The 15,645-nt window shown below is 38.5% G+C and overlaps 1 protein-coding gene across 1 annotated transcript in view; it reads left to right on the top strand.

Annotated features, from left to right (window-relative positions):
* SUCLG2 (succinate-CoA ligase, GDP-forming, beta subunit) overlaps positions 1-15,645 on the top strand; it is a 138,129-nt gene that overhangs the window by 101,456 nt on the left and 21,028 nt on the right. Inside the window, exon 9 of the mRNA XM_008570585.1 lies at positions 15,014-15,134. Within this exon, the coding sequence (XP_008568807.1) occupies positions 15,014-15,134 (121 nt within the window). The remainder of the gene's footprint in view (positions 1-15,013; positions 15,135-15,645) is intronic.

Below are 15,645 nucleotides of genomic sequence, written 5' to 3'. Positions count from 1 at the left end.
GTGTGCCTCAGGGAATAGAATATTCTGGAATCCTTTTTAAAAAGGAGTCTAACAAATAGCTGGCAAAATCTACCGAGGTTCACAAAAGGTTAACCATGGGTGGCAGAAGGTGTGGCCAATCAATGATTTAGACACTTTGAGGTGGAAAGAGTTTTATTAAATTTCATTTTTAGCAGGCTGTGGGGAGTGCTTTGCTGATGTAGTTTTTAATTTGCTCCAGACATGGTATACTGACATTTGCTGAACAGCTAAATAAATAGATCAGACTTCCACACAACAGATTATAGCAAGGTCACACAGTGATACCAGTAATTTAGAATATTGTCTACAGCTGAGGATGTTTTTTGGTGACAGTGACATCTAATGCTGCTGGTAGAGGTAGCATGAATTCTATAGGTTTCTTTCCTCTTGATATTAAATATTGCCAAGCACCAGTCATGCCCAGGCATTTCAGAGGAGCCCTAATTCAAATGGGAGGTTGGTTTTTATTATTACAAATGTTTGAATGGAGTGTTGTTTGTTTTTTCTCTTAATTTACCTGAATTTAAATTTGTGATGCTAAAGGAAATTATCAGCAGTGACAATTTCAGAGTTCAAGCTTCTGGCTGGGGAGTTTGGTGTTGGAGTCATTTTATTGGGATGAACAAAGGGTGGGGATTTTAGGAAATGAATTGGAAACCTAGTTTTACAAAGAAATTTGGCAGTAAACTGATTTTCACAAATATACTGGTGAGATTTGTTATGAGTAGAAACATATGTGTGTGTTTTTAAAATGATTTGACTCAAAACAATTTTAATATAAATTTTAGTCTATAAGAAATCACTTATAATTTACTGAGATCTTCCCTGGAAGCTTACATTTTTATTTTTCCCAGTCAGGTATTTTGGGGTTTTGATATGAATCTTTGTCAACCCTTTGGTTTTCCAGAAAACTAAATGATCAAGTAGGTTTATTTGAACAGATGTATGAAGCGTCACAGAATCGTTATATTCCAACTTCATTCTACATGAGACTTGTTATTTACAGAAACAGTGGGTTTTGCTATTAACTAAATTTGTCTTCATCTCTCTGTGGTGTGAAGTGTGAATACGTGTGGTCCTAAATTTTGGCTCTGTCTGCTTAACTAATTTTGTTTTTAATTGATGTCAGTCATGAACAAAGGAGAAGAAATCACCCATAGAAATATTTTTTTTCTTTCCTGTAGGAACAGTTACCCTGTGGAGACTATTATGTTGCAGTGATAAATGGATAGACTTCCTGTTTATAGATTAATAAATGGGTACTTCACTAAGTTGTCCATTTATGGTTGTTCTCTATATTAACTCTCCAACTAATGATGATGGAGTGTACATATTTGCATTCATCAAGATGACATAAGTTGGAGATGATTGGATGAAGTACTGCTCAGAAAGAATGTGCCAATAAATATTCTTAATCTGCACCAAAGTAGCTCCCATTACAAGTAAAATATAGATTTGCATTATGAGCAATGAGTATCCTGCCTTGAAAGCAATTATTTGTTAAGCTGGGAGGCAATTTTGTAACCAAAATATTTCTTAACAAGTCAATTCTAATAGCTCATTTCTTAAGTGAGAATTGTATACCTCTCTTTTTTAAGCCTTTTGATGCCTCTTGGTGAAATAATATGACTTAAATGTCTTCGCTCTATTTTTTTGAAAAAATGTTAGCTTTAAATGTCTCTGTGACCAAATTATACATTATGTAGTTTTTGCAATAATTATTTTAAACACATGCAGTCAAAAAGAACCTTGGATTTGCCATTCTAAATGTCCAGTGGCTTTTGTAATTATGGCAGTGGTTTTGGTTCTCAGTTCAATGCCAACTAGTATTTCGATCTTCAGATTTTTCAGCACTTGGCTTGTTTTCCTTTTTCTGCATTTAACTTAGATGTAGATCCAGACAGTTAATGAGCAATAATTTCAGATTCTTAGGTGTTAGCCATCTTCCAAAAAGAACCAGAGAAAGGAGCATTTGATAATGCTTATTTAATGGCTTGTGGTGAGAATGTTCAGGTTTATTTTACTTTTATTTTATTGTGTAATTCATAACCATGGATATGTTGTAGAGAGGGGAAAACTTAAAAAATTAACCTTTCAGTTCTAGAGAGTAAGCCTTCATGAAGAATGGATTTTTCAAAGTTCAAGCCAGGTTGGTCAAAGTAAGGATATTATCAGTTAGTCTCAAAAGGAAACGATGGCTCATTTAACTCATGGTATATAGAGGAGAGTTTATTTAAAAAGAGATTGATGATGAGGGTGTGTTTGGGGGCACAGAAACCTAGAACTAGAAGAATGGCATTTCTTATATCCCTAGGCTGAAAGACAGAGAGAAGGGGGTGGTTATTTGGCCAGGAGAGAGAGTCCTACGATGAAGACTTTTGAAATGCTCAGATATTTTCTGTGGACGGACACAGCCACCCAAGACAAAATCGCTAGGAGGGATTGGGGGAATGAACACGCTGACTTCCCTCTCCTCCTGTTAGGGCTCCCCAGATGCCAGAAGGGAAAAGAGCCCATTGATCTTGTCAGCCTTTAAGGGCCAACAGCAGGTTGGAAAAGAGTAGAGAAGAACTGGAGAGACACCTAAAAGACCTACCTACAGCACAGAGAGGTCTCAAATGACAGCATTTTAATGGCCCATTGAATAGAGCCCATTGATCTTGTCAGCCTTTAAGGGCCAACAGCAGGTTGGAAAAGAGTAGAGAAGACCTGGAGAGACACCTAAAAGACCTACCTACAGCACAGAGAGGTCTCAAATGACAGCATTTTAATGGCCCATTGAACGTGTGCCTCAGGGAATAGAATATTCTGGAATCCTTTTTAAAAAGGAGTCTAACAAATAGCTGGCAAAATCTACCGAGGTTCACAAAAGGTTAACCATGGGTGGCAGAAGGTGTGGCCAATCAATGATTTAGACACTTTGAGGTGGAAAGAGTTTTATTAAATTTCATTTTTAGCAGGCTGTGGGGAGTGCTTTGCTGATGTAGTTTTTAATTTGCTCCAGACATGGTATACTGACATTTGCTGAACAGCTAAATAAATAGATCAGACTTCCACACAACAGATTATAGCAAGGTCACACAGTGATACCAGTAATTTAGAATATTGTCTACAGCTGAGGATGTTTTTTGGTGACAGTGACATCTAATGCTGCTGGTAGAGGTAGCATGAATTCTATAGGTTTCTTTCCTCTTGATATTAAATATTGCCAAGCACCAGTCATGCCCAGGCATTTCAGAGGAGCCCTAATTCAAATGGGAGGTTGGTTTTTATTATTACAAATGTTTGAATGGAGTGTTGTTTGTTTTTTCTCTTAATTTACCTGAATTTAAATTTGTGATGCTAAAGGAAATTATCAGCAGTGACAATTTCAGAGTTCAAGCTTCTGGCTGGGGAGTTTGGTGTTGGAGTCATTTTATTGGGATGAACAAAGGGTGGGGATTTTAGGAAATGAATTGGAAACCTAGTTTTACAAAGAAATTTGGCAGTAAACTGATTTTCACAAATATACTGGTGAGATTTGTTATGAGTAGAAACATATGTGTGTGTTTTTAAAATGATTTGACTCAAAACAATTTTAATATAAATTTTAGTCTATAAGAAATCACTTATAATTTACTGAGATCTTCCCTGGAAGCTTACATTTTTATTTTTCCCAGTCAGGTATTTTGGGGTTTTGATATGAATCTTTGTCAACCCTTTGGTTTTCCAGAAAACTAAATGATCAAGTAGGTTTATTTGAACAGATGTATGAAGCGTCACAGAATCGTTATATTCCAACTTCATTCTACATGAGACTTGTTATTTACAGAAACAGTGGGTTTTGCTATTAACTAAATTTGTCTTCATCTCTCTGTGGTGTGAAGTGTGAATACGTGTGGTCCTAAATTTTGGCTCTGTCTGCTTAACTAATTTTGTTTTTAATTGATGTCAGTCATGAACAAAGGAGAAGAAATCACCCATAGAAATATTTTTTTTCTTTCCTGTAGGAACAGTTACCCTGTGGAGACTATTATGTTGCAGTGATAAATGGATAGACTTCCTGTTTATAGATTAATAAATGGGTACTTCACTAAGTTGTCCATTTATGGTTGTTCTCTATATTAACTCTCCAACTAATGATGATGGAGTGTACATATTTGCATTCATCAAGATGACATAAGTTGGAGATGATTGGATGAAGTACTGCTCAGAAAGAATGTGCCAATAAATATTCTTAATCTGCACCAAAGTAGCTCCCATTACAAGTAAAATATAGATTTGCATTATGAGCAATGAGTATCCTGCCTTGAAAGCAATTATTTGTTAAGCTGGGAGGCAATTTTGTAACCAAAATATTTCTTAACAAGTCAATTCTAATAGCTCATTTCTTAAGTGAGAATTGTATACCTCTCTTTTTTAAGCCTTTTGATGCCTCTTGGTGAAATAATATGACTTAAATGTCTTCGCTCTATTTTTTTGAAAAAATGTTAGCTTTAAATGTCTCTGTGACCAAATTATACATTATGTAGTTTTTGCAATAATTATTTTAAACACATGCAGTCAAAAAGAACCTTGGATTTGCCATTCTAAATGTCCAGTGGCTTTTGTAATTATGGCAGTGGTTTTGGTTCTCAGTTCAATGCCAACTAGTATTTCGATCTTCAGATTTTTCCTTCTCCTGAAAATTCTGCTAATAACTGACTTAACCACTACTACTGTGTTTTGCTGGCAACTAAGGAAGCATTTATATCTCACCCTTGGTCTAACTAGGGCATTCATGGTTTTTGTTTGAGATTGTGAAAGCTTTCCACTTTTGCAGATACTGTAAGTTTGACCTAAATAGTGAAATGATTGGCATCTCTATGGAGAAGGACCCGAGATCCCTGTGCCACCCAACCACAAATACACCAGCTCCTTTCTTGACAGCTCTCTGCAGATCAAATTTCCAACCCATTGACTCTTTTGCAGAAAATATATTAGGGTGTTATAAGTTAGAACACAGATGGTCTGCTAAATCTAAATTATTTGCTATGCTAGAATTTAAATTATTTGACCAGAAGATGATTTTTTTCTGGGAGCATAACTTGGGCCTAATACTTCATAGAACACTTTGAAAAACTTTGACTTAAGGAAAGAAACAGGTAATTGTTTTGAGATGAAATATGGTTTTATAATTTATATGGCACAATATTCACAATATATATATATTTTTTTGTCTTTTTCCATGTCCAGCAACGGATCGCAACCCTCAGTGTCGCCCCCGTACCGGACCGGGACCGGCAACGGGATCGCAGCCCTCAGTGTTGCTCCCGTGCCTCGCTCAGCCAGTGAGCGGGAACCGGTCTGTATGTGGGATCCGAACCCTCGGCGGGAGCGCCGCCACGCTTCCCAAGCGGTGCACTATAGCAGTGCGCCACCGGGCCGGCCCATTCACAATATTTTTTAACCTGCTAAAATAAACCATTATTCATAATGGAAATGCCTGGGTCCTATCTAGTGCTGGAAGTCTATATTCAAATTTTTGGGGTTACATATACCTAAACATACATACTTAATGAGATGGTTGGTGATTGTGCTGTATGTGAGTGAGATTTTCTTACCGCCTGATATTTTCTTTGTACAAGTCATTAAAGGAGGGGCAATGTTGACAGACTAAATCTTAAATTCAAATAAGGAAAATATGTATTATGTAACTCCAGAGATAGAGAAACAAATATATAATGCACTTGCTTTTATTCTTTCTTCCACTCTCATGGCAGGCATTTGTTAACAGGTTAAAGAACTCCCTGATGGAATCAGGCTGTGGTCCCATCATCGTTCCAAACAGCCGCTTAGAAGAACAGTTACCGTGCCTCTGTGGCCATTCCACCACTTGATACCTAAAATTTGTGTCAGTGATGTTGTCTCTTGTAACGTACCATCATCGTTCCAAACAGCCGCTTAGAAGAACAGTTACCGTGCCTCTGTGGCCATTCCACCGCTTGATACCTAAAATTTGTGTCAGTGATGTTGTCTCTTGTAACGTGTTTCTCCATTCGAATTCTCAGGATCATAATTACGAATAGTAACAGTGGCAAAGGGATAATAAATTTCAGTGTGTCAGAAAAGGGGAGTCTGCAACAAGGGGTCTTGTTAGGGACATCAATTTCATTTCAAGACAGAGTCTAGGTTTTGAAGGCTAGGACCCACTCTTATAGCTCCCCAGTCCCACCTAGGTAGGGTTTGCAAACCATAAGATCTGGGCAACACTTTTATCAGTAAACAGGAAACATGTTGGGTTGTAAAGAACCAAAGCCCATTGGTTTACAAAACTATAAAACGTGTTACCTCTGGTCAATTTTATTTGGGCAATGACATTTGAAAGCAAGAAATACTTGGGCACCAGAATATAGGACTCAGAAGTGTGCCCTTGAGGCTTGGGAATGGGACAAAAATAGAGCTGGGGCTCTTGACTAATCATAGGAGTCACTGGTTATAGAGGGACAGCCAGAGGGAATGGAAAGAGCAGGGACTTTGAAGGAAGGCTGACTTGATTCAAATCCTGACTCCATTGCCTAGTAGCTATGTGACCTTGAACAAGTTCTTTAAGCTCTTCGAGTCTCAGTTCATTTATCAGGGAGGATTGTAGTACATAACTTCTAGCACCTAGCAAAATTAACACTCAGTAAATCTTAATCCTCTGTACAGTTTTACTTATCCCAGTGTGGAGAGAATTACAGGATAGAAGTAGGGTGAAGAAGTTTGGAAGAAGAGAATGGACAAATCAAGGACCAATTAGACATATTTCCCTAGGTTCACCCTGTCTATTCTCAGAGGTCAAGCTGAACGAAGGCTTGGCTTTCCACCAAAATATTATTCCCAGAGGACTCATCCATCAGATATCATTTCTGTGCTATCAGTTTAGCAAAGTTGGAATAAAATGGTTGGTTTATCTTGATTAATAAATTTAAAATGCCCAAGTGTTTGATATTAAGGTTAATGTTTAGAATATTTCTTTTTAATTCTGAGAATTTCAGGCTGGATCATCAACTCAGTAAAATTATTTTATTCTTCCTTAGAAAAAATTAAAAGGGTAGAGTGGGGAGGTGTTTTTCAAGAAATGCTGTTTTTCACACGTCATTTGTAGCTATTTTGGGGTACATCAGTTGATTTTGCCCAAGGATCCTAGCACTTGAATTCATACAAAAGAAAATAATTTCAGACTTCAAAAACAAACCAAAGGTAGAAAAGTAAGCCCAAGCAGCTCACCCAGATTTCAGCAGAACGGAAATCTTATCCCAGTTGAACTGATGTGTCGGTTTATTTGTAAGATTACAACAAAGCCCAAGATTGAATTCCTCACCTGAATCACTTCCTTATTGACTGAATCCATTTAGACTCCCCTCTAATTTAGCTGAGTATTTTTATTAAAGCCACGCATACAAACATCAATTATCCAAGCTGCATCTAATTTCCTTCACCATTTATTTTCCTTCGTTGGCTGCCAATGGATTAGAAGACATGATTAGAATTCAGCAGGAAAATAAAAACAACAACAAAACAGAGAAAGACAGTTCCACAAAAACAGATGCTTAAGCAAGAGGAACAACTTTAGAATTAAGATAACTTGTGATTTTAAAAAAGCCCTTATCTTGACTAATGTAAACATGCTTGCTTGATTTTTCTCAACCTAATGCCCACTGCAGTGCGACTCAGTTAGCATGCAAAATTGAAATAGGCAGAGACAAAACACAGTCATTGGACTTACTGTACTTTATGTATATGGTACAGTATATTTTAAATGCAGTACAAGTACTTAACCATCTGCAATGACCATTGCAAAATGACTGGCTTATTGCGGAAGCTTTTCTATTTGTTTGCTTCCAGCCAATATCAGGGAGGGGAAAGAAAAATAAAGGAAAGGCATTCATTTTATGAACTTGTTAAAGATACAATGGTTTTGTCTTAAAGAATGATATTAAAGTTGGAATGGACACATTTAGGTAATCAGCCACTACTACAGCCTGAATACCTTAATGTTGTCAGAGATGTCAAGAAAATGATGGAACAAAGGAAAAGCAACTTAAAATCTGAAAAGTGCTGTCAAAGAAATATCAAGTGACACAAAGAAGGAGGGGTGTTGGTGTGCTTGTAGTGAATTTAAGGGGAACTAAACTAAATCATGTCTGTTTCAGGGGTTAGCAAACTGTGGCCTATAGGCCAAATCTGACCCACTACTTGTTTTTGTAAATATAGTTTTATTGGAACACAGCCATGCTCATTCATTTACATATCATTTGTCTATGACTGCTTTTGTGCTGCAACACAGAGTTGAGTAGTTGTGACAGAGACTGGCCCACAAAACCTAAAATATACACTGACTAGCCCTTAACAGAAAATGTTAGGGCCGGCCCATGGCTCACTTGGGAGAGTGTGGTGCTGATAACACCAAGTCAAGGGTTAAGATCCCCTTACCGGTCATCTTTTTTTTTTTTAAAAAGAGAAAGTTTGTAGACCCCTTGTATATGTCAATGGCTCCCCTAAGATTGTCCAGCTCTTCCAGACTGCCCTGCATGTGCTATGGTGATATAGATATTGGTTTGATATGTGACTGCTTAATAGCTAGGGAACCCTAAACTCCCTAAGCCTTAGTTTATCTATATAAAATGAAGGTTACAAAAACCTGTATCTTATTTTATTTTTTCCTTTTTGTCTTTTTTTCGTGACCGGCAACGGATCGCAACCCTCAGTGTCGCACCTGTACCGGACCGGGACTGCGACCCTTGGTGTTGCACCCACACCTCGCTCAGCCAGTGAGCGGGAACCGGTCTGTATGTGGGATCCGAACCCTCGGTGGGAGCGCCGCCGCACTCCCAAGCCACGCACTGTAGCAGTGCGCCACCGGGCCGGCCCCAAAAACCTGTATCTTATAAGTTTAATGCATTTATATTAAATTTATTCTGTGGATGCAGAGTGAATGTTTGTTCCCTTCCTGACAAACCTATCTGAAGTCTGTGTGGGGTGTCTTAAAACCAAAGGCTTCTCAAACTCCTTTTCGTAGTGTTTGCTCTATAAGACTCTGTGTGGCCCCTGTTAGTATGGCCCATTTTATTTCCTACCACTCCCCCTCTCAACCCAGGCACCTGATACTCCAGGTTCTGTTCGGTTTCTCAAATGCACCAAGCTCTTTTCTGTCTCTCATCCTCTGCCATGGTATTCTGTAGTCTTGAGATACAAGACTCGTCATCTACCTAGCCTCTTCCTGACTGTCCTTCAGACTCTAGCTTAAATGTCTCTGTCTGTGAGAGGCCCTCCCTGACCACCCAGTCTAACGTGGATCCTGCCCTGTGATTCTTAGTGCCCAGTGTTTCCTTCCCCTTTATAACTATTATGATGGATTGCAATTGTACATAGAGATATAGGACATTTTTGTCTAACTTAAAAAAATCTTTCTTGCCAGCTTAGCTACTGACCACACTCAATGGTTAAAAAAATACCTAGCACAGAATAGGCCCTCAAAAATATCTATTGAATAAATAACTTACTTTTTATCAAGCAATCTGACAATATTTGCATCTCATTAAAGGGAATCAGGATAATAATGAAGAAAAAGAACTGAATTTTTGAGCCAGACAGCATACTGGCTGAATAACTTGGCACACACTTGTACCTCTCTGAGCGTTGGTTCTCTTGTCTATAAAATGGGGTAGGTAATATCTCACAAGTTGACGGCAGAATCAACTGTGGTAATGAATGAGATACTAACCACAGCACATATTGCAGGGCCTCAATAGGTTTGCTGGCTCTGAAGAACATTTGACAGCAGACAGAGCTGTAGTCCCAGTGATTCTCCCAGGTCTTCATCTCAGTTTCCTTATCTGTAAAATGATCATGATAACTACACCCACCTCATGTAATACTCACGTGTTAAATGTGTTTGTTAGTACATGTAAGATAATTACAATATTGCATACCACCTGCTAAATGCTTAGTAAACGTTAGTTATTATTGTATTTGTGATCATTAATATATTGATTCTTAAAAGTTATGGACGGGCCGGCCCGGTGGCGCACTGCTATAGTGCGCCGCTTGGGAAGTGCAGTGGCGCTCCCGCCGAGGGTTCGGATCCCACATGCAGACCGGCCGCTCACTGGCTGAGCGAGGGGCGGGGGCAGCACCGAGGGTTGCGATCCCGTGGCCGGTCCCGGTCCGGTACGGGCGCGACACTGAGGGTTGCGATCTGTTGCCGGGCACGAAAAAAAGACGAAAAGGAAAAAAAAAAAAAAAAAGTTATGGACACTTTTCCCAGAAAAGTGTACATTCAAACAAAATTTTTATAGATATTTGCAAAGAAGTCACAATTGCCCTGAAACTCACACCCCTATCCTGTATGCATTTGCTGTATGTTACCACTCTCCATTATCTGCCTTTGAGACCATGTCATATAGGAGCAGAGTGGTCATGGGACTTATCTAAAATTATCCCCCAAAAAGTGTTGTGTTTGTGAATTCACCTGACTGGGGGTACCTAATGTGTATCAGATACTCCAAAGGATCTATGTTCCAAAACAGGGTTTTAATGTTGATCTTTGTCAGTTTGTTTATTTGGGGTTTAGAGGAGCTTGAAAAATAGCAAAGGCTGTAGCTTTTCTTCTTTTGAAGTTCATTCTTTACTTTTTATTGTGAGCTAAAATCTGCAGCCAGAGTGTGTTTTGCAAAGCCAAACACACACAGACATTTGAAAAACCTGCATTTGGACTACCCAACCACCTGCACAGCTGCCAGCGGCTACCACAGACTCGCCTTGGGAGCAGCTGTCTGGGGTCTGGGGATCTGGCTCTATACCTGGCACCTTAGTTGCCTCATTAGATGATCTTTACTTTTGTGAAACAGTAAATAGCAACCCTTGTAGTTCTCACCCGAGAATTTGAAAAAGCCTCTGTTCCTAAAAGCACTTAGGGATCTTCTGGGAGAGTTTCTGAGTACTTAAATAGACCTAGTACTGACTTTTTTTTTTTAATTCTTAATTATCTTTGCCAGGGGAGGAAAAAAAAAGAAGACATTAAAAGTTGCTGTTGGTATTGTCATGGAACAGCAGTTAGTAGTTGTAAAATGAATGAACATGTGAGGCACACATTGAAAATTTGACATGCTTTATAATTGCTAAATAATAATAATGATGTCACGAGGCTTTCATTTTTAAACTGTCTTAATTTTATTCTCAGTTTGAGATTGCAGATTACGGTAGTTAATTATAGAAATTTGGCCCAGAGTGAAACCTTAAATCAGATTTCCATTAATGTGCATGACTGCAGCAAATTACTTTACCATGGGAGAAAAAGCAAGAATAGCATAATCTCTGACTGAGTGGGGTCTTCCTCCCAGCCCGGGTGGTGATTTTCCATAGTGCTCTGTGGTGTAGCATGTGTCCTAAGCAATCCCATTTGCCTGAGGTCAGCAGCCTGCTGCCAGCTTGTCTGCTCTCTCATTCTCTCACCCTTTCTCGTGCTCACCCTATATTTCTCACTCTCACGCTCTCTCATGCACTCCCTCTGCTCTCTGTCTCTTTTCTATCACTTTCTCTCCACCTCTCAGAGAGACTCCTTTCAAGACCTGCCTTCACCCAGTTCTGGAAAAGGAAGGACTAGGCAAGAGGAGCCAAGTTCCCTTCCCTGGCCTCTGGCACCTGCCACTCCACCTCACCTGCATCATTTTGGGTGACTTCCCTACTCAGCCACTAGTTTCTCAGTGAATTAAGTTGGGTGACATCTCTGCCTTCATCCTGGCTGCTCCCTCCCATCTCAGATTCAGCTCTTTTCTTCTCTTTGTCTACTGGAACATCACCTCTTTCAAAAAGCCTCTCTGGTCACAGCAGCCTGCCTCACTGTCCCTGCCCTGGTCTTGGCTCTGGGAGGCATCTGCAGATCCTGGATTGTAATGGTCAGTGTACTGGTCTGGCTCTCAAACTAGTCTTTGATATTTTGTTTTTCTCCATATCCCAAGCACTTTAACTATGTGCCTGGTACAAGGGAGATGATTATCAGGTGTCTATTGAAATTAACTTAATTCATTCATTCTTTAAACCATAATTATTAGATGATGATGCCATGTCATGGATTGTATTAGCTGCTGATTATAGAAAGATGAGAAAATACCTAGTTCTTGTTTCAGAGGAGCACAAAGGTGACCCGTACGAGGTGGTGGGAGGAGGAGAATAAACTACGTTGGAGAACATCGGCCCATTTCTCAGGAAGTCTAACAATGCCATTTATTCCTCCACAGTTGGAAAAGAGGGCTTTTCCTTGGACTCAGAGCCCATTGAAGCGATCAGCTTACTTTTAGGTACAAGTTGTTATATGAAGAGTATCTACTTTTAATGTTGGGCTCTCACTAAACACGATGAAATACTGACATATGAAAGACTTATGGAAGCTGACACCAACTCAGGCAATACCAGATTCACAGCTCGTGTTTGACACTCACTCCAGGGCATACACCCACTGAGTAGAATTGGATCACAAAATCACGGGTATCTTCTCTCCTCCACCCCCCCGCCCCGCCTATTTAGATGAATCCACATACATTTGTCATGTATACTGTAACTACGCTACGGAACAGTCGTACGGTTTTAGATAGATTAAACGGATTGATTCACTGTAACTTGGTGAGACAGGAAGGCTTCCCTGAGAATTGACATCTGAACTCATCCTTAAATAATGTACAGGTTGGCCATGGGATAAATGTGCAGGTACTGATGTGTACTTTACTAGATAGCCTAGTTCTTCTACACAAACCTTAGAGAGCCTCAGCAGTTCCTGAGTTTGTCTTGGACCCCATGGAGTCATTATTGCTCTTGTGTGTTTTTTCTTCTTCCATTGTTCTGGCAAGTTCCTCTCCACCCCACAGTTATTTGGAAACTACTGCAGTACCACGCCTCAGTGCTAACAACATTTAATAGCTGTCATTAGAAAGCAAGCTTCTGCTTACCAGTTGGCCCGCTGTGAATGGTAACAGGAGATTTCTTTTTTGGGAGTAGCCCCAAACTCTAATTGGTTTGAAAAATATTGCTCATTTATTTTATTCCTAAGACATTACCTTTTTATTGAACTTCAGTAAGTTTGTGTTCCCATTATATTTGAATTCAGTATAGCTGCAGTCTACTGTAAAAGGTTTACTTACTTGCTGTCTAGGCAACCTGCTCACTTTCATCATTTCTTCCTGAATAAATGCTTATATGAATATCTGTTAAGTACATTTAAAGCCATGTGACAAACCTTTCACATGTACCGCCGTCCCTCCATGTCTGTGGGGAATTGGTTTCAGGACCCCCCACAGATATCAAGATCCGTGGGTGCTCAAGTTTCTGATACCAAATGGTATAGCATTTGCCTATAACCTACACACATTCTCTCATATATTTAAAGTCATCTCTAGATTACTTATAATACCTAATGCAATGTAAATACTATGTAGATCGTTATACTGTAATTTATTTATTTATTTATTCATTTATATTGTTGTTATTTTTTATTTTTATTTTTTCTGAGTATTTTCGATCTGCGATTGGCTGAGCCCACAGATTCACGAGTCATTTAGGCCTTTGAACATTCTCTTGGACTAGGTACTATCATTATTCTCTTCATGAAGAGGAACAAACCATGTGAAGAGAGGTTATGTAACTTGTCCAGGGCCCAGCTCTAGCAACTGGCATGAATGAACAAATCAGTAGGCAATCTAGACAGCTGACTTTGAGCCTCACCACTGCTACAGGTCGTTTGACCGTGCGATGCATCACCTGAATGCTCCCAGTGGCTGTATCAGCCACAGAGGGCCAACCCTCGCTGCACATAATGAATAGGGTTCTGGAAGGGGTCAAAATAAAAAATGAAGATTCATGTAATGGCATTTTCTGTAAACAGTTAAGTGCTGTACAAATTAAGATATTCTTTTCTCATATGTTTTGCATAGTTAATTTAACATATTGAAATAACGGGATTTAAAAATGGCACACAGCACATGCATATAGGCTTTGCAATTAGTGTAGCATAATTTAATCCTGACTGTTTTGTTGGAATTTTGATGCCTCCAGATTGATAAATAGCTATGTTCTGTGGCATTAATCTAAGTAATGAATTCTCTTCATTATCTCGTTCTTCATGTTAATTATACAGGATTTTCTTATACCTATTTATCAAGTCAGGACAAGTAGAAAGTTTTTTTGGCCCACATGCCTTTAATATGGAATATGTACAAACAGGTTAACATGATGGGTTTAAATTTACATTTCTGAAAAATTCCAGTCTGTGGCTTGACTATACATATGTTGTTACTTGTGGTATGAGCTTGTATCTCTTTATTTTGGTGGTCTTTTTTTTAATCAAAAAGTTTGTTCTAAGATAAACTATCTCTGATTTTCAAGAATATATCTCTAGCATATCAAAAAGGTATTAAGGAAGCATGGAAAACTTTGAATTTTTACCTATTAGTACAAAACAATAAATAGTTAAAATCTCTGATTTTCAAGAATATATCTCTAGCATATCAAAAAGGTATTAAGGAAGCATGGAAAAATTTGAATTTTTACCTATTAGTACAAAACAATAAATAGTTAAGTTCCTAGTTTTGAAATATTGCATAAGGTACCATGACAGATAATAGTTTAAGTATAAACCATATAGAGAAAAGATGTAAATGCATGAAATTTTAAGTGTTACTACTCATAAAAAGAATAGATAGCAATATTTAAAAAACCAGAAGATAGTGTATAATAAATGGTCAAATGAATGGTGATTGAATTCATTTTGAGTTTAGAGGAATGATTGATGGGATAATGTTGGTTAATATGGTAATGTTATATAGTGATATTTGTTAATTCATTACTAAATATTAATGTGTTCTGGGCCTTTTCTTAAATATTTTATGATCTGTTAAAAAAAAAGGAGTCTTATTTTAATTGTCTTTATTTAGCCAGCTGTTTTTGAGATTTTTGGCTATCAGCATTTTGATGGGCAACTTCCTATTTTTAATTTCAGGTTGAAGCCATCCTTGTCAATATTTTTGGTGGTATCGTCAACTGTGCCATCATTGCCAATGGGATCACCAAAGCCTGCCGGGAGCTACAACTCAAGGTGCCCCTGGTGGTCCGGCTTGAAGGTGAGTCATGGTAGATTTCTACTGTGCCAGTACCCCTTCTCCAAGGTCAGGTGACCAACACGGTCTGGACTCACAGACTCCCTGAGATATAACACAAGGAAACATTGGATTACATAAGATGAAACAAGCACAGTACAACAGGACTTCTCTAGGCCTCCGACAGGCTAATGTAGATTGCAGCACTCCAAGAATGGCAGGTATTACGATTCTCCAAATTATCCAGACTTATTCCAGAGTGGAAGCCCTTTTATTATGAATCATTTATTTAATGAGATTAGTGTTCTGGGAAAAACACTCTGAGAAATGCTGCTCTAAGAATTATTCATCACAGGAGAGCAACAGTTCTCAAACATTTTGATCTCAGGACCCCTTTACTTGTTAAAATCGAGGACCCCCCCAAAGAACTTTTATTTTGGGTTATGTCCATCAATATTTATTAATTAACTTAATTGATTAATAAATTAATTTGGTAACAGGAATTACTTAGAGTTTTTAAAAATGTTTACTTATT

Source organism: Galeopterus variegatus, unplaced genomic scaffold (genome assembly GCF_000696425.1).
Source record: "Galeopterus variegatus unplaced genomic scaffold, G_variegatus-3.0.2 Scaffold616, whole genome shotgun sequence".
Classification (NCBI taxonomy): Eukaryota; Metazoa; Chordata; class Mammalia; order Dermoptera; family Cynocephalidae; genus Galeopterus; species Galeopterus variegatus.
Note: the sequence above shows the minus strand (reverse complement) of the source record. Positions and strands in the feature narration are given on the sequence as shown.